Source organism: Camponotus floridanus, unplaced genomic scaffold, assembly GCF_003227725.1.
Source record: "Camponotus floridanus strain SB8 unplaced genomic scaffold, Cflo_v7.5 scaffold16, whole genome shotgun sequence".
In the NCBI taxonomy this organism is placed as follows: domain Eukaryota; kingdom Metazoa; phylum Arthropoda; class Insecta; order Hymenoptera; family Formicidae; genus Camponotus; species Camponotus floridanus.
The window spans coordinates 1,783,684-1,809,841 of NW_020229281.1; the positions used below are offsets into that span (position 1 = coordinate 1,783,684).

The 26,158-nt window shown below is 33.9% G+C and overlaps 2 protein-coding genes across 4 annotated transcripts in view; one reads left to right on the forward strand and one right to left on the reverse strand.

Moving 5' to 3' along the window:
* Positions 1 to 724: 724 nt before the first annotated feature.
* LOC105248412 lies at positions 725 to 24,632 on the forward strand. Its single transcript, XM_011253178.3, has 5 exons — positions 725 to 961; positions 18,857 to 18,976; positions 21,776 to 23,728; positions 23,883 to 24,081; positions 24,303 to 24,632. Exons 2-5 carry the CDS (start codon positions 18,859 to 18,861, stop codon positions 24,349 to 24,351), a joined length of 2,319 nt encoding a protein of 772 aa, XP_011251480.1. The 5' UTR covers positions 725 to 961; positions 18,857 to 18,858; the 3' UTR covers positions 24,352 to 24,632.
* Positions 24,633 to 24,685: 53 nt separating this feature from the next.
* The window catches only part of LOC105248425, a 33,363-nt gene continuing 31,890 nt past the window's right edge, over positions 24,686 to 26,158 (reverse strand). For all 3 annotated transcript variants that reach the window (XM_020026592.2, XM_020026588.2, XM_025406988.1), the window contains 2 exons: positions 25,066 to 25,186; positions 24,686 to 24,955 (listed from right to left, as the gene is read on the reverse strand). In XM_020026592.2, the coding sequence (XP_019882151.2) occupies positions 24,919 to 24,955; positions 25,066 to 25,186 (158 nt within the window). In that variant the 3' untranslated portion in view covers positions 24,686 to 24,918. The remainder of the gene's footprint in view (positions 24,956 to 25,065; positions 25,187 to 26,158) is intronic.

A 26,158-nucleotide genomic window follows, 5' to 3' on the forward strand; every position in this document is an offset into this window, starting at 1 on the left:
ACGACGCTAGGGAATATAACGCGGACCAATCGGCGCCCGGATCATATCGGGAGATGATTGGGTATCTCACTTACAAATGCATTGCCGCGTCTTTTGCGTACGTACGCGTGTGATTGAAATAAAATAACGTGTCGGTTGGGAATTCGAAAGAAATTTGTTCATTTGCTCCGGAATCTGTCACGGAAATTTTCCCGGTGATTCATCGTGGGAGAGAGCGTACATAAGGTCTGTCATTATTTTTGTCACTCGATAAGTTCAATTCAAAATATAGATACGTACGTGAGCTCAAACTACAATAATTTCGACGAACTTTAAGCTCCATTTAATTACGAACTCTATTACATTCCCTCGTTATCAATTATAGTAGATATAGCCTTTGTTATCTTTGACATTATCAGCGAATATTCGCTCACATCTGCAAACATATCCAAGTATTTCATGAAAGTTTTATTTAAAACTAAACGTCATTTTACGATTATTATATTACACGTCAGCTTTTATTTTTTTGTATAAAAAATATCTCCACATGTTCTGATTATTGATTGAGAAACAATTCAATTTTTTCAATTAACGTGGTTATGCAGAAAGCGTTTGTACCGATCGGAAAATTTTTGACAAGCGGTAACACGTGTTGTCGAATAAACATGATAGAGGGCGTCAGCTGGCGCTTCTCGCGGTTCCGCTGACAGCAGCGAGAGGAAGAATTGACCAGCGAACAACGCGTTCAGTTCTTCGTGATTACTCGATCGAGTAAGATCGATTTCTGTTCGCTGTCGCGTTCGATTCTGACAATCGCGTACGTCCTAAAAAAAATCACACACGTTACCGGAAATCGCGATATCGTGTCTACTGTGTCCTTTGCGAGAGGAGGAAATAAGGATTGATCGAGAAGGGAAATCGAGATGAGAATGATTCGGCGGATTCCTCATTGAATAGATCATTTTATCGGATCGGCTATCAGGTGAGAGACCGGCGAAAGGAATTTATATGATTACTCTACCGACAATTCGTACTTTTTTTATGATTTACTTATCTTTGAGATCTTAGATAGCGCGATACAAATGACATTTAAATGACTTTTTAATGTCCTCGGAGCTTTCGCTTCGTTTAAAAGCGATATTTATTGTAGATATTCGAATTTTCCATTGCCAAGTAATTGAAGAAAGAATGTCACCTCACGCGCGACATATTCAAAAAATTCTTGAACATATATTTCATTAAATTAAAAAAACTGCGTTTTATCTCGAGAGCAAAATCAGATTTATATATGCGAAGCAGATTTTTTTATATTAAATTATTTACATAAATGTTTAACATTATTAGATTATAAATTTTTTTATAAAATAATCTTGGATAAAAAAAATATTAAATATAATTAATATAAGATATAATTTAATATTAAATATAATTAATATATTATAAGATTTAATTATGTTGATTTTTTATATATTTGAAAGTTTCTTTTGTTTTACTATTTTATATATACAATGTATATAAAATAGAGCATATTAAAAATCTGAAAATAATTTAATTTTATCAAATATAATATACATTTTGTATTTTAACGCTTGAATCATATATAAACTACTTATCTAAAACCTACTCATTCGCATAATGTGGGACACATGATTTATGTACACAGGATCATAAAACTGTTTGTTAAGAAAATATATCTCTGTTGATATGCATGTGATTGACCTATTGACAAGGAAACTTCCAATAAGAATTGATTATTATACATACACACTATTGAATAGCTATTATACATATAAAATAAACAATAGGATTCCATTTATATAAATACGTGTTGTAACAATAACTATTCAATAGTTGTCATAATTAATTATTAATTTCTTTTTAAATAATTATCGTTAATGTTCGACGAAAATAATTTAATCATTCTACTTAGAAATCAATTTAAGGAAAGGCTATAGACAAAGACGACGAATAATAATACCAATGTAATTTAATTACTATCATTAGTCACTATTTGCCATCGAATAAATTAGTTCGACAGAGAAAATTGATTTATAGTTTTCCAACATCGATATTTACATTCTCGATATAAATTTCAACAATTCTATTATTAATTCAATATATATTATTTCGCAACAAAACAATGGAATGAAACGAAGTAACAAACGGAAACACGCCAGTTTCGGATGTTCTAAATAGGTATACGTATATAATAACTGTCATATATACACACAGAGGGTAACACACTTGAGAATTACATCATGATTACACGTTCTTGGCTGACACGATTCTAAATTTCTCACACGAGCTATTATTTCAATCGTAGCCGACATACTCGATTCTCTTGCAACTGAATGCAGTGAATCGTCGTGAATTTGCCGGTTACTCGCGTCTCTTTCCGCCTCCTCTCGGCCCGAAGCTCACAAAAGGGAAACCATGGGATCCCGCCTAATTATATTATTCATTAATTAACTGGGATCGCGCGGGGTACGGTGGTTAACCAACTGTCTTAATGATGTGAACGATGAATTATCGCGATTTATTTCCTTCTTGTACGACGATCTCGCCACAAGATCCAAAAAAAAGATATACGACTCGGCTGTTTTTTTTTTTCTCTTTAAAAACGGCGTTTACTTAGCGCCGCGTCAAGTAGCAGCAAAGTAGTAAAGTAAAACGGATAACACACCTGTGCGCTTGTTTGATTTCACGACATTTGGTTAACGGGCTTCAAATTATACGGTTCCCCGTTGAAGAGATGGAAATACCTGAGTTACCTTGTACGAGTCGCGAGGAATATATTTGTTATTACGTGATCGATGCATGTATTTTACACGTGATTTCTGTGACACTACTTTTTCCATTGAACATATATATATATATATATATATATATATATATATATATATATTAATATGTAGTAATTATATATATAATTATATTATATTAAATAATATATATTATATTAAATATAAATATATATATTAAATTAAATTAAAGTTCTATTTAAGAATTTTAAGAAATTTACTTGGCATTAAGCCACACATTTTTTTTTCTAATTACAACTGAAAAAACGTTGACATTTATTTTATTGAGGAAAAGTTGATTATAAATTGATTATAGATCGTATATGGAACACGTTCATAAATTTGTACAATCACCCGTATACACGATTTTTTTTATTTTCTTTTATTGAACCTATGTATACACTATGTAGTAGGATATTTTAATTAACTGTGAGAGGACTGCCAGTTTTTTTTTCACTTTAATCGAAACGCGATTTGAATCCGTCTTCTGCGTCCGCATTTTTTTTCTTATCGTTTATCTTCCATGTCGATATATAAATTAAATTAAAGTTTCATTCAAGAATTTATTTAGCATTAAGCCGCGCATTTTTTTTCTAATTATAACTGAAAAAAACTTTGACATTCTTATTGAGAAAAAGTTGATTATAAATTGATTATAGGCTGTATATGGAACACCTTCGTAAATTTGTACGATCACCTGTATACGCGATTTTTATGACATTATTTTCTTCCATTGAACCTTCCTTGAATATATATATATATATATATATATATATATATATATATATATATATAGATAGATAGATTATGTAGTAAGATACTTTAATTAATTGTGAGAGGAATACGAGATTTTTTCACTTTAATCAATACGTGACTTGGAACTTCTGCGTCTGCGTTTTGTTCTTATCGTTTTCTGTCATATCTCGATGTATAAGCGTCAAATTGAAGTTCCATTCAAGAACTTTAAGAAATCTACTTATTGTTAGCATTAAGCTTGTAAATTTTTTTCCTAATTACAACTGAAAAAACTTTCAACATTCTTATTGAGGAAAAGTTAATTATAAATGGACTATAAACACGTTTGTAAATTTGTACGACCACCTGTATACGCATATGAATATCTCGCATAAACAGCTTTCGTCTAAATATATCACCGACTTTTATTTTTCACGATTGTTTTCCACAAATGTTCTCTCCTTTGCACATCGATTTTCCATCGGACGACGAACTTATTAATAGCAATTGTGTTCGTTGATACCCGCGTATATATTTCATGAGCGTATATTTTTATCGCGGGAAGAGCATTACGAGACAGACTTGTTTGCGACCAGGAAATGGATTTCGACAGCGTTTTTAACGACATCTCGTAAAATGAGATGTCGATAAACACGCTGCTCTCAGCGTGCAGCGTGTTACGAGGTTACGCCACAAAATTTTATACGTACGTCACATACGAATTTCGAAGCGAGGTATAGTAGTGACACTCGGTAATGAAAAAATACAAACGGTACTTTTTTTTACAATCCTCACCGGAAATACCATCCATTCGAGATAGATGCGAGAAACGGAGGAGATCGGGCGAAGAAAGATCGAATCTTAATAGTAAAAAAATTGTATGTCGTCCATATGTTAAAATTTTCTTGTGTTACCACGTTTTGATTAGTACTTTAATGTAAAATTAACATACAACTTATATGTTATTATTTTTATAACGTTTTCATGTGTTGCATTTATGTCAACTTTGTAACTTAACACTTTGTACATGTCTTTTAGAAATGGAATATTATTTTGAGTATTTTTAACATATCATTTTACAATAATCATTTTAAACAATGTCTCAAAGTCAGTTTAACATTCTAAGAAAAATCTTCAAATAATCTTAAACTTTTACATCCAAAATAATCAAATTTATCAAATGTTTCTATCACAAATAATTTAAGTTAAAATAATTACTATTATATGTTAATGTCCTACAACAATTCTTATGAATTATTGTAACTATTTTTTCAAACTTAATAATTTTTAATTAATTTGTATGTTATTTTTACATTAAATAAGTCACATTAACAAAAATAAACCTAAAGTATTGTGTCAATTATTTAACATTTTTAATTGATCAATAAGTAACATACGACGAATGAGTTAGCTTAAAATTTGGAGTGGACTTTCTGGGACATGTGAAAAATGTTAAAATTAACATTTTATTTTTTTACTGTGTAATAATTTTCTGAGATATACCTCTTCCCAGATATTGAAATTTATTCTTCAATTTTTACTTTCTCTCTTTTTATCTCTATATTGAAACATTGATTAATTTATGATGCCGCTTCGTAGATTGATTCAATCTGCAATTCATTCATTCTACAACTTTAACGCAACGCCTCTCGCGCAAAGAGATTCGTTAAGATAAATTCCTTTCTCTTCGCGCTCGCGTAAGTTTACCGCCTGGTCTTACAATCGGGATATTAATGTTAAAGATTAATTACTTTTTTTTTACACGGATTAAGCGCCGCGAAAAGAGCGCGATATGGAAGGTGCGCGTATCGAATTTGGTTTCGAAGCACGCTCCATAAAACAAAGGAAGAGGGTCTACGAGCGAAAGTACAATGCGGTGTTCATTGAAGATGTAATTTAATAACGTTTCGTCACGGATGACCGATCACTTTCTAGCCGCCTTAATACAGAAAGTATTGTACATTAATGACCGAACGCGAAGGCAAGCTTTTTTACGTCTTCCCTCGCTCTTGAAACGTTTTCTCATCTCGCTGAAAAATTTCGACTTTCGAAACGAAATAGTAGAAAGCGCGGGGTTCGCTCCGAATTTTTCTATCGGGAGGATATACGCGCGTAATACACGTTACATAGCGTACATTACATAGGTTTTTCTCTCGAGGCGAGAAATACCGAACGCGTCGCGTAGATCTCCTCCGGGGCGCAAAATGTTACACACGCGAAACGATGTTAATTATCCGGAACGCAAAACAGGTATCGGCAACGGGCGCACTCGTTACGTTCGAAACTTTCACTCCACGCGCTACTTGAACGATATTATCTTCTCTTTTTTTTTCTTAAATGCGCGTAAGCAACCATAGCGAGCGTACACAGAAAAAAAATAAGTGTCAAATCAAGACTTATTATATACTTAAGCTAACGCGTTCATTGTTTCGTATATACGCAACAATTTATAATCTTAGAAGGATTGAATAATTTTAAATTTCAACAATATTATAGTCTTAATTTAATATTGTAACCGCTCAATACTGTAATCAGCTCAAGAATATATAATTATTTAATTCTGTTTTAAGAAAATTATAATCTTTGATTGAAAAATGTTATTTTTTATCTCACATTGTTTCTTTTCCATTCGAGAAAATTAAATCCTAAAGCATAAGAATATATTTTTCTTGATTAAACTATATAAAATGGCTGCGTTCAAGTAAGCAATTATTCAAGCAATTATATTTTTCTTTAATTAATGCATTATAATCACATTTCAAGATTTCCATGTTAAAACTAAAATATATTTTCAAAACAAGAATGTCCATTTTTTCTGTGTAAGTTGCGTATGCAAGTCCTTTTTTGTTCTTGTGCCGCATAAGATCTACATTCCGATAATTTTCCGAAAGAATAGGAAGACAAGCGAGTTTTTCTCATCATCAGTCTTGTTGCGCAATAATAATTTTAGTACACAGAAAAAAATGTGTTAAATCAAAACTTATATACTTAAATTAACGCGCTCATTGTCTCGTATATACGCAACAATTTATAATCTTCTTAGAAGAATTTAATAATTTTAAATTTCAACAATATTAAAGTCTTATTTTAATATTGTAATTGTCATCTCAAGAATATATAATTATTTAATTCTACTTTCAGAAAATTATAATCTTTGATTTAAAAATGTTATTTTCTATCTAACCTTGTTTCTTTTCCATTCGAGAAAATTAAATCGTAAGAATATATTTTTCTCGATTGAATTATATAAAATGGCTGCATTCAAGTAAGCAATTATTCAAGCAATTATATTTTTCTTTAATTAATGCAATATAATCACATTTCAAGATTTCCATGTGAAAACTAAATATATTTTCAAATGAAGAATGTCCTTTTTTTCTGTGTAAATTGCGCATGCAAGTCCTTTTTTATTTTCAAGCCGCGTGGAATGCACATTCCGATAATTTTCTGAAAGGACAAGCGAGTCTTTCTCATCGTCAATCTTGTTGCGCAATAATAATTTTAGTGCATGATGGGTATCGTAGAGCAATTCTAGCGAGACATGCGGTTTTGTAAGCGAATTGTGAGAAAGAAAAATAGTTGCTTCGAATCTTTTATCGTAACTTTGTTATAAGAAACTTAAAATCCCACGTCGATTAATTATCTGCTTGATAGGAATAATTTAATCCTTTCTATTTTTTATTAATAACCGTATTATCTATCAACCATCGTTATTAACATTTTAAATTATGAGACACGCGATCATTAAATTTATCAGGTTCATCACGTTTGTCTGGAGCGCAACATTTTAAGCTTCTAAAATTGAAATAAGTTGGAATCTTTCGATTGGTCGATTATGTATAAATCTAACGGGTTGTGTAGATCGTAATAGATTATTTAAAACGAACTCGAAGGAATTTTTTCCTAATCCAGTCGAACGTCATAAACTCGGAATGGCGCCGGCAACGTACGCAAAGTGGTAAGCCAAGGAATGAATTCTCGATATAAAAATGTCACTTAACTCGCCACGAAGCCGGACTAGTTCCCTATCGCTCGATTCGATCTCGATCTAAAGCACGTCACGGTAGAGCGCACGCAAAACTCGCACGTTCGGTCTTCAGTCTCGTGTATCCCGACGCTTCATCCGCGGTTTTGCGTACGTACGTACGTGCGTGCATGTGCACGACATTCCTCCGTATACGCCCTGATAGGGATCCGACTCGTTGGACCCCGGAGAAGGTCGTCGCTGACAAACACGTGCGTTTTCCTGCGCGATTTTCGCACGCCTGACAATCAATCACGCGTTTACGCAATCGCGAAATCCCCGATAACCTGGCCAAATTCGCCTCACACGCGATCTTCTTCACGCGTAATTTCACCGCGAATTGTCACAATTTCTCCCTCAACCTCCAACGATATCTCGAAGATAAGAGTGGTACGTAAACGTTACGTCTGTTTATCTTAAGACTTTATCTTCGGGTGAAGTAAAGCGTGCATCGCGCACGTGAATGTATGTGGCTCACGGTGAGACTTAACCCGGTAACAGGCGAGCTTTCATGATCCCAGCCCTGCTCGCGTGCGACCTCAATCGCTATCAGCGCGTACAGACCATCATTCCGATGTCTGTCGTCTATGGCGGACACTCGTCCCGAATTCAGTGTCAGCGACATCGGAAAATCTCTCATTGGGTATTCCGCGTTGGAGATCGGAGACTACGCGCGACCGCAATTCGTAACTCGTCAACACGAACGTTGCTGGAATGTGTTGACGATGAAAGCTGAAGCTACGAGCTAGGTTCGATAAAATCAAAGATATACGAAAAAGTGAGAATTAATATCATATCGGGTGTTTCTTAATAAGTGCGAAAAATTCTAAGAAATGATTCTTTGTCGAAAATTAAGGGGAATTTTTCATATAAACATATACTCTTACATCTCTCTTTGTAGAGTTACATTTCTCCAAAAATGGGAGTAAAAATTAGGTTTTTATTTTATTTTTTTTTTTCAAATTTGAAACAAGTTAAAGAAATGAAATTAGGTGGATATTTTCTACTAGTAAAAAGGTTATTTATTAATAATAAATTAATAAATTATTAATTTTTTATTAGAAATTTTTAATGGACCGGAATATGATCATCTAAAAATATGCATTAAAAAGTTTGATTTATTTAGAAACTTTTTTATTTCTTTTATTTGTTTCATAAAATCAATAGTTTTCAAGAAAAAAAAATAAAATACGTTATCATGCACAGCACGATGTTAAATAGCATAGGTTTCGAATTACAAGAAGTTAAATTTTAAAATAAAAATCAAATTAGAGTAAATTGAAAAAATTAGAACAAAACAAAATTATAATAAAAATCTAATTTTTACCCCCATTTTTGGAGGTGTAAGTCCACAGGGATGGATGTAGGAGTATATGTTTATATGAAAAACTCCTTAATTTTCGGCAAAGGATCATCTAAAATTTTTCGCACTTATTAAGAAACACAATACTTTGTAATCCTTAATTGGAGCGCGTTCGAAAGAATTTCCGGAAAGTCCTGGGAGAGAAAGAAATATTTTTGCAGATTGAAATATACGGAAGGTTCCCCGATCCCCTTTCTCGAATCTCACGAAAGGGAGATAAAATAGCTCGAGATGCAGCTCTCGTTGGTCTCCAGATGCGCAGGGAAGACCAAGGACGGAGACCAAGGATCGTCCGACACAGGAAGAGAAGCGATTAGAAGAAGGAGCGGTTAAACCGGAAAGTCGAGCGCGACTGAAGGGGGTCGCTTGAGCAAAACTGCTATTCTCGTATTGTGGATGAGATAGGCGGCTGGATTCTGTGATCGACCGTGCGATTAATCGCAGCCCGCCGGATAATCGTCCACGCATGTATCCCACTTCCGGTTCTCTCGCTACGTATTCAAAAGCAATCAGGAATATTCCCGGGGATAGCACTATGCATCTCTCTCTCCCTCTCTCCCTCCTCCCCTCTCTCTCTCTCTTTGCGTATGCATGTGTGTCGGGAATAATACAATGGGTACTTGACACAGTATCAGGTTTCGCGTTTAAGCGAGATTTAGTGTTATCGCGAACGCGATCGGGTTAACCGCAACCCCCTTCCCCTCCTCTAGTTTCATTGACCCCAGTGAACCGATGTAGGACCTGAAGAATAGCAAATATATTAAAACCGACACGTCGATCTATTTTTAGACTCTAATTCTCTTATGAAAGTTAAGAATAAAGATTTATGTCCATGCATATTTATTAAAAATTACACATCTTATTACAGATCATATGTTAATACAATATTGATTAATGTCAACCTTTTTTTAATATAATCTTTTTTTTTTGAACGGATGAAAAAGATTAAAAACTGAGAAAATACTTTATTACAAAATTGAAGCCACGAATGCGATTCAATTAATATGATAAAAAGAGGAAGTTTAGAGCTATCTAAAAATATGTAAAATTATCTGTAATTACACATGCTGATTTCAATATCTTCCTTTTAAAGTTTTCCTCATTTGTCATCACTTGATGACATCGAGAATCTATAAAATTAATAGAGAAATAATGTGAAATTTCTGAAATAAAAATGCATTGCACGATTTTGCGTGGACATTTTCTCTAAGAGAATAATTATTCAATTTTATTTTAATATTATTCGAAAATTTCTGGTTAGATCTCGTACGTCAGATCTCTCTTCAGAGAAGAAAAGAGAGAGAGAGAAAGAGAGAGCTCTCTGTCTTTGTCTCTTTTCTCTCTCCTTCCACCTCGGAGGGTTCCCTCGGAGGATGGCGCGGAGGGGAAGGGTTAACCAGTAATCGACCTTGGAGCTCCGTCCTTTACGCGTACGCGCTGCGCGTGTGTCGTGCGTCTTATTTCATATGCACGCGTATATGTACGCATATACATGCACGCGTGTCTAGCGATATGTACGCGCCCGTACACCACCTCCGAATGCACGTGAACGTACGTTGTACATTCGCCAGCCCCGATAGCGTACGCGCTCTAACGCACACGCGCACGCACATACGCACACGTAGGACACGGCGAGCGCAATGCCGAGGGCGTAGTTACACGGCTATTCCAGCGAGGAATGCTCGGCATGTCGCTCTCGTCAAATGGCCAGAAAATAAAAGGACTACCTCGCCCGCGGCCTTGATAGAGAACGCTCCTAGTGGGCTCTCTCTTTGGTCCGCGAGTTTACCATTCAAAAGTCATCTTGGGAAATTAACTGTGCCGATGATCGTGGAAGCGGCCCGAGTCGCGAGTATGAGAAACGCGAGATTTGTATTCGTGCTTCTCTCCTCCCCTCTTGTCTCGGGTATCGTGATACATAGGATATGGTAAAGTAAATCTGGCAATATTTCAAGCTAATCTTTTCTCTTACAGATGTGTCTTGCAGGAGATATAATTTTGCTTTTACTCGCGTGCTAATATGTTGGAGCACTTTCTTTCATTTCGCATAAAAAACGAAATCACTTATCATCGCATAAAAATTTCTAGCATACTTTTCATTTATAAAAATGTTTAATGTTAAATTAGAATGTTAGTAAAAATGTTAAATTAACAAGTAAAAATGTTAAATTAACGGAAAACGTACAGATAATACTGGAAAATATGAAGAAAATGCTCTTTCAAGCCACTCTTTTCTCTTGTAGACGTGTAAGAAAATGATTTTACTTTGACTTGCGTGCTAAGATGTTGAATATTTCTTTTCATTTCGTATAAAATGAAACCACTCACCATCGCATAAAAACAACTAACATATTTTACATTTAAAAACGCTTAAATTAACAGAATATGCAGAATATTAGAAAATGTGAAGAAAATGTTAATTGTAAGATATTTAAAAAGAGAATGAATGTTATAAAAAATTAATTATACACCGAATGGAATAAAAAGGCATACTGTATGTATGCTATTTCTCAACAATTTCTACTCTGTTAGTTCATGTAATTTAAAGTGACTGATGATCATCATTAAATTTTCTCTCTTCTCTCTTTCTTTCACTAAAATAATTTAAAGAAATTTGTAGTTTTATAAAAAAAATTATACGTAAAGAGACAAATATTTTAACTATATTTTCTAAAATCATTGAAGAGTATATTTTTTTAAATTAATATAAAGAAGCAAGAATTCCCATTTTCATGTAAAATTTCTTAATCACGAGTGCGCGTAAAATATGATACTTATGATACCAGAAGAAAGAGGGAGCAAGAGAGAATTCCAATTCAGATTATGTATTTTTTTAATAATAAAATGCACCGTTCACAGTTGGCCAAGTGACATTTGGTTTTTATTTCGCTATAAAGCGCCAATAAAGAATTCTCCTCGTAAAGTTCACGATATCGTCGGCCCCAAACTGAGCCATCAAGGTAACGTTATGCCGAACCGATCCTCGAACATTTTTTATCGCTTTGTCCGAGTCTTTAAATTACGGGTTTTAGGCTTCTGCGCACGCTTCTTAATGCATTATTAGGCCCGAGTCTCAAGAATATCCGTTCACCGAATTCTATCGCTAAACACGCTATAGACATTATTGTATAATCAAATATAATTTTTTTTTATACTTTAATCGTGCATATTAGAAAAATTTCTCGATAAAAGACAACGATAAAGTCTTGGTAGAGATCACGAAAGACTCAAATAGAATTAAGAACGTCAAATTACATGTGCAAACAGATAAGCGGAGAAGTGCATATACGTATAATCGATAAGGAATGAATATTAAGATAGCAAGACATCGCAGAAAGATGTAACAGCATTTTGCAAAATGTTTTAATTATACAAGGATCGTTCAACTTGTTACAACCGTTATTTTCCATTCCGAAAAATAAATAATTTCGTTCGTGACGAAAACTCATATAATTTCATATATTTAAAAATTCATATAATTTTTTTTATTTAAAAAAAAATTATTAATATTTTAGAAAACTAAATTTAAATTTATTAATATTTTATAAAAACGATGAATACGAGAGTTCATATTAAACTCGAGAGAAAATACCATGAGAGATAATGATGTTCTACGATTTCGGAGAACAATCATATGCGAAAATTCGTCCGTGTTCCAGGGAGTCGTATGAATAATTCGCATCGGGTCGTCCGTGGTCGATAAAACGCATGCAGATCCCAGAATCCCCCAGGTACGCGATAACAATACCTAGGAAGCGGGAGCGAGTTACGACTCGGTAGTCACGGGGCGGAGAATGTTTTACGAGCATCCGGGGCACGTCACGCTTTATACGTACGCGTCACACTTTACCTCAAATTGCATTCAACGTATACAGTAATGTATGTATGTGTGTATCGATTCCTCCATCGAATGACAAATCTCCGTTCGATAAATCCGCATTGTTTTCTCACTATGTTTTAAGATGATACCTCGGCTCTTGGAAACAATAATTGAGATTTAATTGATTTTTTTCTCTATCTGTTTCTCTTTAATTTTACCCTTAAATATATACAGTAAAAAATAAAATGTTAATTATAACATTTTTCACATGTCCCTACATGTGTTTCAGAAAGTCCACTTTAAATTTTAAGTTAAGATAACTCATTCATATGGTATTTATTGATAAACTAAAAATGTTTAATAATTGACACAATACTTTATATTTATTTTTGTGGCTTTAAGTAAAATAGCATACAAATTAATTAAAAATTAATTAAAAATTAATGAAAAAAGTTACAATAACTCGTAAGAAATGTTGTAAGACATTAACATATAATAGTAATTATTTTAACTTAAATTATTTGTAATAGAAACATTTGATTTTAGTAAATTTGATTATTTTGTCAAAATTCAAGATTATTTCAAGATTTATTTTTTTAACTTTTCTTAGAATGTTAAACTGACTTTGAGACATATTGATTGTTTAAAATGATTATGTTAAAAATACTCAAAATAATCTTCCACTTCTAAGAGATATGTATAAAGTGTTAAATTATGAAGTTGACATAAATGTAACACATGAAAACGTTATAAAAATAATAACATATAAGCTGTATGTTAATTTTACATTAAAGTACTAATCAAAACGTGGTAACACAAGAAAATTTTAACATATGGACAATTTTTACTGCGTATCTATAGTTTATCAATAATAAAATTCAGAGAAAGGTGATGATTTTTAATATTGCTTTACTTTTTTCAATATAGAATTAATTTTTTCTTGATTGAACTACACCGATATAATGCACTTGTAATTCGATATTTACGCGACCATACAGTGCTTTTGCTTGTAAAACAATAATTGAACGAAGACTCACCTGCTGTCTGGATATAATTTTGCGCGAGTACGTTACCACTTTACACCTTCGTGCGCGTAATGGCGCAATTACTATAAAAGTACGAGTTTTAAGGTGAAATGCGGTTGCCGCAGGCGTTTTGTTTTTGTCGTTTGTTACGAGACATGCCCGACAATATTTTGCAACTGAATTACTTATAATAAGAAAGGAAACGTTCGCCGCGAGCTGCGAATGCAACTCTGATTCAAATAATGCAATTGCATTGATTTTCAATGACAGTCACGACAATCTGTTGTTGAGTAAGAAATGCATAACATGCATAAATAAATTAAAATTTTTATTATTAAATTTTCTTTTACAAATTTCTTTTATAAACTTTATAATAAAATTTTCCTTTCTAAATTTATATGAAGAAAGTTATAATTAAAAATTCATCAAATTAGTAGAAATAAAGACATGTTTAATTTTGCATTCATTCAGTCGTGCAACACTGATTTCTTTTCTCGTCAATAATTCCTGGTTCAAGTCCGTACCAGTGAAATCGAGCTCAGAGTCTCGTGTACAATCGCGTGCATTAATGTGTCCGGTGCGTTTGGAAAAATATCTCGCGACACGCGAGTCACGGATTCTTTACGAGCACGAAGCAATTATAATCACGTGAACGAAAAGATTTATCTCTTGAGTTTTAAAAAGAACCTTGACCTCCCTCTCCGAATACAGGGGGACAGCTGACCCCTCGTTGCAATTATTACATCAGGAATAAAGTAGAGCAATTTTTTGATTAATTTGCAAACAAATAAAATTTTCAAAACGTTTCATCAAATTTTTTCCATCGAATACGAGTCCTATACAGGACACTAATTTATATCGCTAAAAGCACAAAAATAAAAAAGTAATATTTCGTTGCCGATATCACATCTGACATGTTTGCAATAATGGGCCAAAATCACCTTGATACACGCGAGGGAAACCGCGCGACGCTAACAGCTGGTCTCGCCGCTCCAGAAGATTTACAATCCTATACTCGCGGAGGCTAGGCTAGGCTCGCAACGAGGTAAAATCGAGCTGCCAGCGCGGCGGCCGCGGTCAGGAACGGATCGGCAGCCCACGAAAGTGGAACGATAAATCTATGCCCGGATAACTGGACGTTTAGCTCCCACATTCCTCGAGTCTTTAACAACCGCGAATTTTCCGCGATATTTATCGCGCAAGGCGCAGCAGAGAAGCTTCGTAGAGACGCTTTCTGCCTCAAGTTAGGAGGCGAAATTCAAATTAAAAAAATTCTGTCAGAACAGCGTGAACTATCATTAGATTAAATTGACTTTCTAGTATCATGAATTTTATTAAGTTGTATATATATATTTTTTTCCCTCAGAAAAGTTTATTAAAATTAAAGAATTTAATTTAATTTATTAAAATGAAATTTATCGAAAATAATGTTAATAATTCTATTCCTCGCAGTGCTTTATTTTTCATATTTTTCTATTAATAGCAACATTTTTTATATTCTAAAAGTCTTGATGATTAAAAACTATAAAAAAAATTTGCAATTTTTTTACAAAATAAATTTATAATAAACATACAAGAGATATTTCAATTTAAACGTTTATAAAAAAATTAAAAAAAATAAATTTATAATAAACATGCAAGAGATATTTCAATTTAAATGTTTATAAAAATGCATCTTTTTTCCTATACATATATTATATAAATAAATATCATTAATATATATCCGAAAGTATTCCTAAATTTTCCATCACTTAATCTGATCACATCGCACTCTTGATTGCGAATTTAATTAGCGTCTGCTCGTGCGTGGGTTTAATTCACGAAAAGTGAAAAGAGGAGGAGAGGCGTAGCCTCTGGAGAGAAGCTAAGAAGGCGATGGCACACATATTTTGCATCGGAGAAAGTCGTACGCGCTTACTTCCCCTCCCATGCTTTTTTTTTTCTTTCTTCACCTTCTCGTCGCTGTCCTCGTAATCAACCATTATGCATACTTATGCAAATACGTATAATCATTACGTGCATTAACATCTTGCATAACGCACCGCGGTTTAATTAAATACACGGATCTATCGTTCGAAGTCGTGTGAAATCCAAAGATTGTTCCGTTCAATACATTTCTCCACTTGTTTTTTTGTAAGGAGAAAATATCTTAAAATATATGTAAATTTATTATAATTTATATATATTTTATATAATTTATATAATTATCATATATAAATATATATTTTAAATATAAATATTTTAAATATATGTAATACATAATTATGTAATTATCATGTTAATTTATGCACATAATTATATCATTATAATTTCCTTATAAATATTGATATGTCTGTTAACGTAACAATTATTACAATTAAAATAAATTATTTAAATTTTTTTTGTCACATCTTGATTAAATCGATTATTATTAATATATGATTATTATAGATAGTATTTTTAAGTTTTTAAGTCATTCTATTTCGCAAAATTGTGTAACAATATTCTTACATATCTACTGGCCGACAAACAGCTGGCATTTTCTTGAATACTATGATGGCAACGAATCGATCGCAATTTGTAATCCCGTTTATGCGCCAAATTGTATATTTATTACATGAAACAGAAGTGAAGAGTTGTAGAATGCATAAAATGTTTAGAATCGCATACTGAATACACTATTTTTAATGTTTGAAAATATTTTACGCTTGGAAGCACTATTAGTGTATAACGTAAAACTTCCTATCTAAACTATCTTTCGATTATACTTGTACATAGATTTGAAATTTTAAGTTACCGACATGATGCATAATACATGATACTTTTTTCATAATTTTAAAAACATTATGTATTAAATTTTCAATAAAAAAAGCGGATTCAGTATTGAAGAAGATGAAATAATTCAAATCAAGTGAAAAACAATATATAATACGAATTATAATTTAGAAATATATGATCTTCGTCAATACATTCTATTATACATAAGATATGTTAATTATACATAAAATAATCTTTCCCGTAGATTTATACATAAGCCTTACATAGAAGTATAATTAGATCAGTGTCTTATAACTGCATATGTGTGAACACATCATATATATATGTATATGTATATATTGCTTCGTCCATAATAATTTTCTCATCTAATTATGAAAATTATATATTTTCTTGGATTAATTTAATATAAGCGCAATACTCCATAATATTTATAATAATAAGATTAGATTCTATCCGTTATTTAAATAGAAATATTATGGATTCTATGCGGGTCAGATAAACGGTATTGCCTTTCACGAATATTCTGTTCACGGTGTTTTTACTAAGGAAAAAAATATAAACGAATTACCGCTTGCAACGGTATTGACGAAATAATCTCTTTTTATCGATACTACCACAAAAATAATGAGACAATATATATTTGTAAAAAAAGTACCGTTTTTCAAAATTAATCTTGCAACTCATCATAATTATTTCAATATTAATTGTGTTTTATTGATGCTTGTTTAATTGCTTTTATTATGATTAAATCCAATGATCGAGGTATCATGTAAACTGCAACATTTAATATAAGATGTATCCGCGTAAAATCTTTAACAGACAGAACTCTTCTAAGAATTTCTCGAATATATGCGTGGAATGCATTCGGCAATTCCGGTCGCGGATATTTTCCTCGAAGGTAAAAAGATCCATAAAGTCGAAAAAAAATTTGCATAAATACCGTCCGCAAGAGACTCGAATAAATATTTTTGGATGCTCTCGCTTTGCGGAATAAAAAAATATATTATTTTACGAATGTAATAATAATAAATCAACAGAAATATAATTGTCTTGCTTGTTTATCGTATATGTATTGCACGTATCTTTTTCTTCGTCAAGATATGAACGAGCGGGAAAGAGAGTAGATGATTGTAAATGCCTTCAAGTCAACATATGCGTATATATCAGTGCCATCGGTATGAAAAGTAGTAAGCTAGACGACGTAGATGATGCGACGGCCTCCTTGTCCTGGAAGTACCGTTGCGATGAGCGATGGTGATGCTGTACACTCTGTACCACTTCGTTCGAACGCATAAATGTAGATCTGGCAAGGCCCTATATTGAACGTCGTGTACTCAGTGGATGAAGAAATAATTATATATCTCGTTTTGGGACGTAAAAAAAGAAGACTGTTGCCGCAAAGCAATATACTAGTTGAAATGAAAGCAGGATGTATTAAGAGGAGCACCTTGCAATAAAATATTCTTTTTGGTGTAAAATAAATTTTAAAGAGAAGAATGGAATGCGTGTAAATATCTCTTTTACTGAGTGATGAAGGAGGTCAGCGAGGTATTTACACAGGAGGTATTTACACAGTTGCCCAAGTGTATCTAAATCTAAAAATTTTTAAATTATTTGAAATTTAAAATTAAATTAATTTTATTTTATTATAATTTAATTTTTTAATTTAATTAATGTAATTTAATTTAACTCGAAGTCGATTTGTTTCTTAGCAAAAATAGCGAGAAAGATTTATAGCAAACTCTCAATTTTTCTTTAGCTTTCCATTGGAATGAAATTATAACTAGAGAATGTAAATTTATTAAATTTATTTATATTAAATTAATTTCACATTTGCGCATCTTCTTTATGTTTGTGCATTATTATGATCATCACGCGCAGTTTTCTCTATCGTTATTAGATCGTATCAGAAACAAGTGTAATGGTGAAGTGAAAAGAAATAGCCTGGATTCAACGGTAATTGTCGTGATTGACATTCATTTAAAATCCATTCGCTTCCCAAGATCTATTGTTTCATTTTTACAGTATCTTCCCTGAGCACTTATTTCATTTAAGATCTTTTGACACAGAAACATTTTTTAATTGCTGCAATACCAGAATAACAAATACATACAAACGAGAAAATATTCCACAATTCAGGAATTTGATTTTAACAACAGATTCTCTGACGAGTTTGACAGAAGATTCTTTTAATATGGAAGAATTTTCAATTAAAGTTCTGTTTAAAACGGTATAAATTGTTATTACTCGTGACGAATAAGGGAGAAATTACTTATCGGCACGTTGCCGAGATATTATTGAATGCTTTCACGTACAAAGATCACGCAATGACCACTTTCCAATTCTTTACAGACATGCGTTGGTTTCGTGGCCACGCCGAGGCACCGAGACTCTTACGTCTAAGTCCCCTTCGAGCCGATGAAGAAGTCAACGAAGTATCCTATCATTTTCGCGCGAGGTCTCGATGCAGAGGTAAGCGTTATTTCAAATGAAGCGGATCTATATAATCTTTGTAGGGAAAAGAAAATACCATTAATGTAAAGTATATAAATAATATACATATACAGGGTATTTTTTAAACAAGTGCGAAAAATTTTAGGAGATGATTCTTTGTCGAAAATTAAGGGGGGTTTTTCATATAAACATATACTCCTGCATTCCTTCTTGTGGAGTTATACTCCTCCGAAAATGGAGGTAAAAATTATGTTTTCATTTTTTTCTTAAATTTAGAACAAGTTAAAGAAATGAAATTAGGGGGATATTTTCTACTAAAAGGATTCTTCTAGTAAAATGGTTATTTATTAATATTTCTTTCAGCCTCCCGTTATAGGAGATGAAACTAGCAATCTCTATTCAATTTTTTATTAGAACTTTTTAATGGGCCGGAATATGATCATCTAAAAATATGCATTAAAAAGTTTGATTTATTTAGAAACTTTTTTATTTCTTTTATTTGTTTCATAAAATCAATAGTTTTCAAGAAAAAAAAATAAAATACGTTATCATGCACAGCACGATGTTAAATAGCATAGGTTTCGAATTACGAGAAGTTAAATTTTAAAATAAAAATCAAATTAGAGTAAATATTGGAAAAATTGGAACAAAAACAAAATTGTAATAAAAACCTAAAAACCTAATTTTTACCCTCATTTTTGGAGAAGTGTAACTCCACAAGGAGGGATGTAGGAGTATATGTTTATATGAAAAATCCCCCTTAATTTTCGACAAAGAATCATCTCCTAAAATTTTTCGCACTTATTAAGAAACACTCTATATATAAAGAGAGAGAGAGAGAGAGAGAGAGAGAGAGATAACAATCTTTTGTTGTTGTTCTCATTATCAGACTAATTTTTGCGAAAATCATATCATCTTGTGTGTCACGCATATGCGTTGCGTGTCGTTCCATCACGTATAGCGTACATAACAATGTTTGAGAAAAAGAGGAAGAGGGATGCGAGATTCCATTCTGAATGCAAGGATTACGATTCAACGTTCCGTCGAGTCCCGAGTGACTGGTTGAAAAGCGAGAATAGGAGCAAATTGACACCGCCGGCCTACGCGAATGCACGTTAATATAAAGGATCATTGTCGAGGACGCAATTTGTAGCTTTATGCGTGATTGTATAAGCGTTTCCCATAAGACTGTAATGCAATTGACGGCGACGGCAGTGACAATATGAATCGGTTTGCTTCTAATTATACATACTAACTACTAATTGTCGAGATACATAGAATTAGTAATCGAGATAAAACATATACTTCACATTTAACCGCAAAACTGTAAGGAATTTCGTATCAATTTGCTTCTACTTTTATATGAGCTAACATGACCGCAGTTCGACGTCAGACATGATTTAAAGGACGACAAAGCATTACTCAAGCGTCCGATCTACTTTTCATTGTATCCGGTTTATATATTCTAGAAGATAATATGAAGTATGATTTATTCTTTTCCCCTCTCACATATTCATCAACCGTTTTTGCATTTTTCAGTTTCTGAAATTGCAAGTAAAAATCAATTTATTATTTTTTTTTTATCAATTTATGTTATATTTATTCTATTTTTAAGTGTTTATTCTTATTTATTAAGAATAAACAAGGATAATTTAATGCATTATAATATGCGCGATGATGAACTAATGTAATGAGCAAATCCCGTCTATTTATCTTAAAGATTGAAGATGGTACATCTAGTCGTGATTACTAACTGGCATTATCTCGATTGTTGTCGAGACCTCGTTCCGTAAAGTTACAAGTCGTAATACTAGGGGAATCGGTAATCAGTATTGCTTTCGACGCATTTTGTAATGACATGCCAAGCCCGTGTTCTTACATACTTTCCATCGTTTAGTATTACGAATCTTACGAATTTTTTTAAACAGGGTCGACTTCGATTTCCTCATAATGCAAAAGATTGCGATCAGCATTTTCGCTTCCCCGATATGATCGTTAATTTAATGCAACATGTGTTTGTTTATTTAAAAAAAAAATACCTTCCCAATTTTTTAAAATATTTTTTAAAACTTTTTGTAGTCGGAAAAAGAGTATGATAATTATCGTGATTAATAAAACTTATCCCCAAAATTGTACAACTTATTGATTTTTGATTTTTGTATTTATATAACTAATATGATGAAATCTTTTGCATTGCAATTTAAGACATATAAAAATAATATTATATTCTTATTTGCTATGTCTATTTATTATCTAAAAGATGCCATGTTATTATTATAATTAACGTTTTTATGATTATCTGAATAATATTCTAAATTAAGTAAATTGCTCATGAGAACATCCTGTTTTACGTATATCCTATGTAAGACCTCATTAGGATCAATATGACGTCATATCTCACGGAACCCGCACTTTTGTCGGTATCGTCACGAATGGCACTGAAAGTGGAGATCACTTTCGATTCGGATGTCGTACAGTTCGGATTTCACTTTGAGACAGACCTGCGAAATGAGAATTTACGATCTACTATCCTACGTTATTCATCCAAAATCTCGTACAGTGTTTTATTTTATAGAATATAAAAATAATTGAAAAATATATACAGTGTTATAAAAAATAATTTTGTGAAAGAATAATATAATAAAATAAAATGTATGATTAATTAATTATTTCAAATCAATTTAAACCAATTATTTCATCATAAAAAATAAATAAAAATAAATAATAATATAGAAATATTTTTTAACTACATAATTTAATTTATATCGTTCGAATGATCAATTTATTGATATCTTCTTACTTTATCTCATGTTGCAGACATGTCGCCGGTGCGATGGGCTCGAAGAAAATCCTCGAGTTCCGAGTCCGAGAGGAACTGTTACAATGTGCAGACCTCCCAAGTGACAACCGAACGGACGTCCAATAAAAAGGGCAAGAAGAGAATACAGGAAGAACGGCGGAGAGTGTGCGAGAAGCGAAATCCCCTGTTGGATCGCGTGAAGAGTACCAGACTGAGCTTCTTCAAAGATCGCGATTCCGATGAGGACGAGAACGATGGCGAGGACGACGAGGAAGCGAGACGAGTTCAGTTCCGTTCCATGTGTGAGCTGAGGCATCGCGATCTTACGAGGAACGAGTTGCGGCGATCGGTCTGCGAGTCCGACCTGAAGGATATTACGGAGGAGGAGAAGAGCCATGCGAAGAGGAGGAGACGCGCCAAGTCGCAGAGCAGGTTACCGTACAAGAAGCAACAGGAGGAGCGGTTCTCCTTTCTGGGCTTTCGTACCTCGACGCCTCGTAAGCAATCCGAGTGGCCGAGAGAAACGGATTCGATCCGGGAAGATGCAATGCCACACGATTACCGATGGGGGAGAACCAATCAGGATTTCCTCGACGCGAACCGTAGAGCCGATCGAGGCTGTGACCGTACGATGGTGGTCGATACCAGGGAAGAAATACCTAGACATGCCAATGAAACCAACTTCAAGAAAGACGCCACGATAACGGCGTTCGACAGCATTACACCGTCCAGCTGCCTGGCGGCGAAATTTCGCGCGATGCAGGATAAATATTTGAAGAGCTCGACAAACAAGTTGATCGCCAAGATTTATAAAAAGGACTGCAAGGACAAAGAAAGACGAAGATTACGTAGCTTCTCTTACGGTACGTTACCAGGTCTCGAAGAGCTGCGGACGAATCCGCTTTATGAGGATCAGGATCAGGACGATAATGACTCCGGAATTCTGGACAACGATTCCGCTACCAGTTCCCTTCTGGATGACAGATGTAGCAGCGGTGCTTCCGGGCCGCTAAATAACAGCAGTCATAACGATTCTTGTCTGGGATCGCCGCCTCGACTCCCACCCAGAAGACCCTTCTCGTCTGCCGTAGACGTCGATAGGACCGCGCGATTGTTCGCCAGTTTGGATACGTACGACAGGACTAAGGATACCTCCCGGACGAATCTTGTTGAGGAGTATTCGAATGTTTGCCAAGCTACGAACGACTCATTGATAGATCAAGCGGCTCGAATCTCCGCAGAAAATAGCACGGATCGGGAGAGAGAAGAGAGAAATGAGGATTCTAAACAGAAAAAGCGCACTTCCGGCTTGCAGGTTGTAAGGAGCAAACCTTACACCACGGAAACGATGGTCGTGAAACTCCTCAAGGAGACGTCCGATCAATGCCTGGGCATTTTTATCGCGAAAACCTCGGAATCCAGTCCGGGTTATCTGGTAGCTCACGTGGTGCCAAACGGACTGGCCGATAAAGAGGGCACTCTGAGGATCGGCGATGAAATTTTGATTGTCAATGGAAAGAGACTGCGTGGTTTGAGTATGGCGGAGGCGAGAAAGATCCTGGGTAATGGCAGCGGCCCTGGCGACGTCGATATTGTCATCTCGAGATACTCGGACGTTGATCAGCTAGCGAAGAAGCTGAAAGAAAGTAGCGTAGATTATGAAAACGTCAGCATGGAAGATGGCCACGGGGTGATCGTCGAGAGCTCACCTAGCTCGCACTTTAGAAAGCATCAAACTAGATGTCATCGAGACAGGAAGGACGAATCAAACAGATCAATTTCATCTGATAAATTTGCGACAAATATAGATAACACGTTCGCGCAAAATATATCCAAGTTCTGCACCCTCCCGAGAAGGCCGAGAAATACTGTGTCAACGTTCCTTACGGTGCTTTTCGAGAAAGGGGCCGGGAAAAAGTCTTTGGGATTTACTATAGTTGGCGGAAGAGATAGTCCAAAAGGAAGCATCGGTATATATTTTCTCAATTTCTTAAACATCAACTATTTTCTATTATTTGCATGCAACATAATAAATATCTTAATTTTGTCGCACATGCCTAGATGCATATATTTCGTATTATCTATATATTTTTCCTTGCGATTTATATCCTTCAATTTGTGCAGGTATCTTCATAAAGTCAGTGCTACCTGGTGGTCAAGCCGCCGAAGATGGCCGTTTGCGCGCAGGTGACGAAATTTTGGCTGTGAATGGCCAGGTCTGTCACGACTTGACACATCGCGAAGCCGTACAACTCTTTCGCAATATTAAAAGTGGGCCAGTTGCTTTGCACCTATGTAGACGCGTGAAAAATCGTGAATCGCAGTAAGTTCTTCGATATTTAACATTTAATTAAGTAAACGAATGTATTACCATATTTAATAATTTAATTAATTTAAATTGTATATTGATGGATTTTAAAAGCGTGTCAGTTTTCAAGCAACAATCTATTGATCTACATAAAATGACATTTGCATAAAAGAAAAATGAAGACGGAAAGAAATCTGTTTCCATGTCGCTTCTAACATTTTTTATTTTTGTTTTAGAATGCCGAAAGCCAAATCATGTGCAGATCTTTTGCTAATAGACACGTAGGAGAGTAATGATACGATGTTTTATCATAAACTCGATTGACATCGTTAAAAAAAGCAGGCAGCATTTTAAAAGTAAAATGTAAAATACATATCGTGTATATATTGTACATTTTCGGAATTCGCTAGAAATAAAACAATTATTTAATTAAGAATAATCTGGATACAGTACCTTTTCGATGGTACTACACAAGTATTGTATATCCTCTCTTTATTGTCCTCTACGATTTAAAAGATGTGTATAATGGATTCTGTGTGTATTACGATATAACATTATTTATATAAAATCTTATTTTAAGAATGTGGTATAATATATAATTATAACAATACTACGCAGTATTATATAATAATAATAATACTATTATTATAATGATAAGACTTATTAATCTATTAGGCAGTCGCGCGGAATAAATTATATGAAAGAGAGAAAACGCCATATAAGTCATAGATTTCTTTTGATAGACTAGAATCCTAAATCGCCGTTTTTCTCCTGAACGATATAATAGATTTTAAATCTAAAATCTAAAGAGCACTTCCGGTGGGCAGCTTCTTTTTTTATCGATCCACAATCTTAATACGGCGCACTTTTCAGTGTATTCCTAGGATATCTGCAATGATTATAATTGTTTTTCGTTAATCATCTTGTTCCTTACATTTTTATTACGTGATATAATCTTGTCGCACTTGTTTTTATAGATGTATAAATTATCGCCTTTACCTGTGTCTTCTTGTAATCTCTAGTTCGACTGTACCCTCTCTCACCGTCTTAAATAATTCGATGACTTCCTGATGCGTGCGTCCTTTCAAAATTTGCCCATTTAAACTCAAGATCTCATCGCCTGAAAATCAAAGAAATTTGTCTAATAAAATCATAGTTATGATTTAATAATAAATATCGAGAAATTGATGAAGAATATATATGCGAGACTTCCCAGGAAGACCTGATGGTGCAACTAATAATCTGAATGATTAAAAAGCGATTCACGAGGCTGTCAATGACCTCGTGATGTTCTTGCAAGAGGATGCCGTTTGCACTCCTGCACTTACGCAAGCCGATCGGCTAGCAGCCCGTTACTCAAGTATGTGGTAAGGAGCGGCGGTCAACGAGGAAACCGCGATGCAAGCGTAAAAAGTGTCGGGCTTGGTTGAAATTCGAGACATGGGAACGCATCCAACGACCTTCCCAGAAGTGTTATCGGCCTTCCACAGATGATATCTGATTATCCGCGAGTTGATTGAGAATAATTGACAGTTTCCTTTATCGATATCTGATTATGATTTGTAACAAAAGTTTAGAAGGCTGTATAGAGTGTTGGAATAATATGGTATCAGGAAACAGCATAGGCGCTGCCAATAATCGTCTTCCGATAAAAGAGAGAGAGAGAGACGAAAGAGAAAGAAAGATAAAAAAAAGACGAGGAGAAAAACGGTAGAATACCACGACTGTTTAGATATGCAAGCAACGTTGGCTGTCGGATTAAAGATTCGACAGCTGTCTGGCGCGATCCTCGCATCGTCGTGAATACGAGAACCGTCGAACGTGCGTTCGACGCGCATTCCCTTTTCCCGCGACCGATAGCTTCCGAACGAAAAGTATTCGATACGAGGAGCGCGCCAGACTCTGCATTCCTTGAATTTCCAAGACATTAAGATCTCGTAATAAATAAGCTACACAATAAATGGACATTCGTCTAACATTTTTACTCAAGATTCTAATACTGAGCAGCAAAGAAACAAGAATGTATATGTTATATTAATTGAACTATATGTTATATTAATTAAACTATATGTTATATTAACTGAAAGATAAA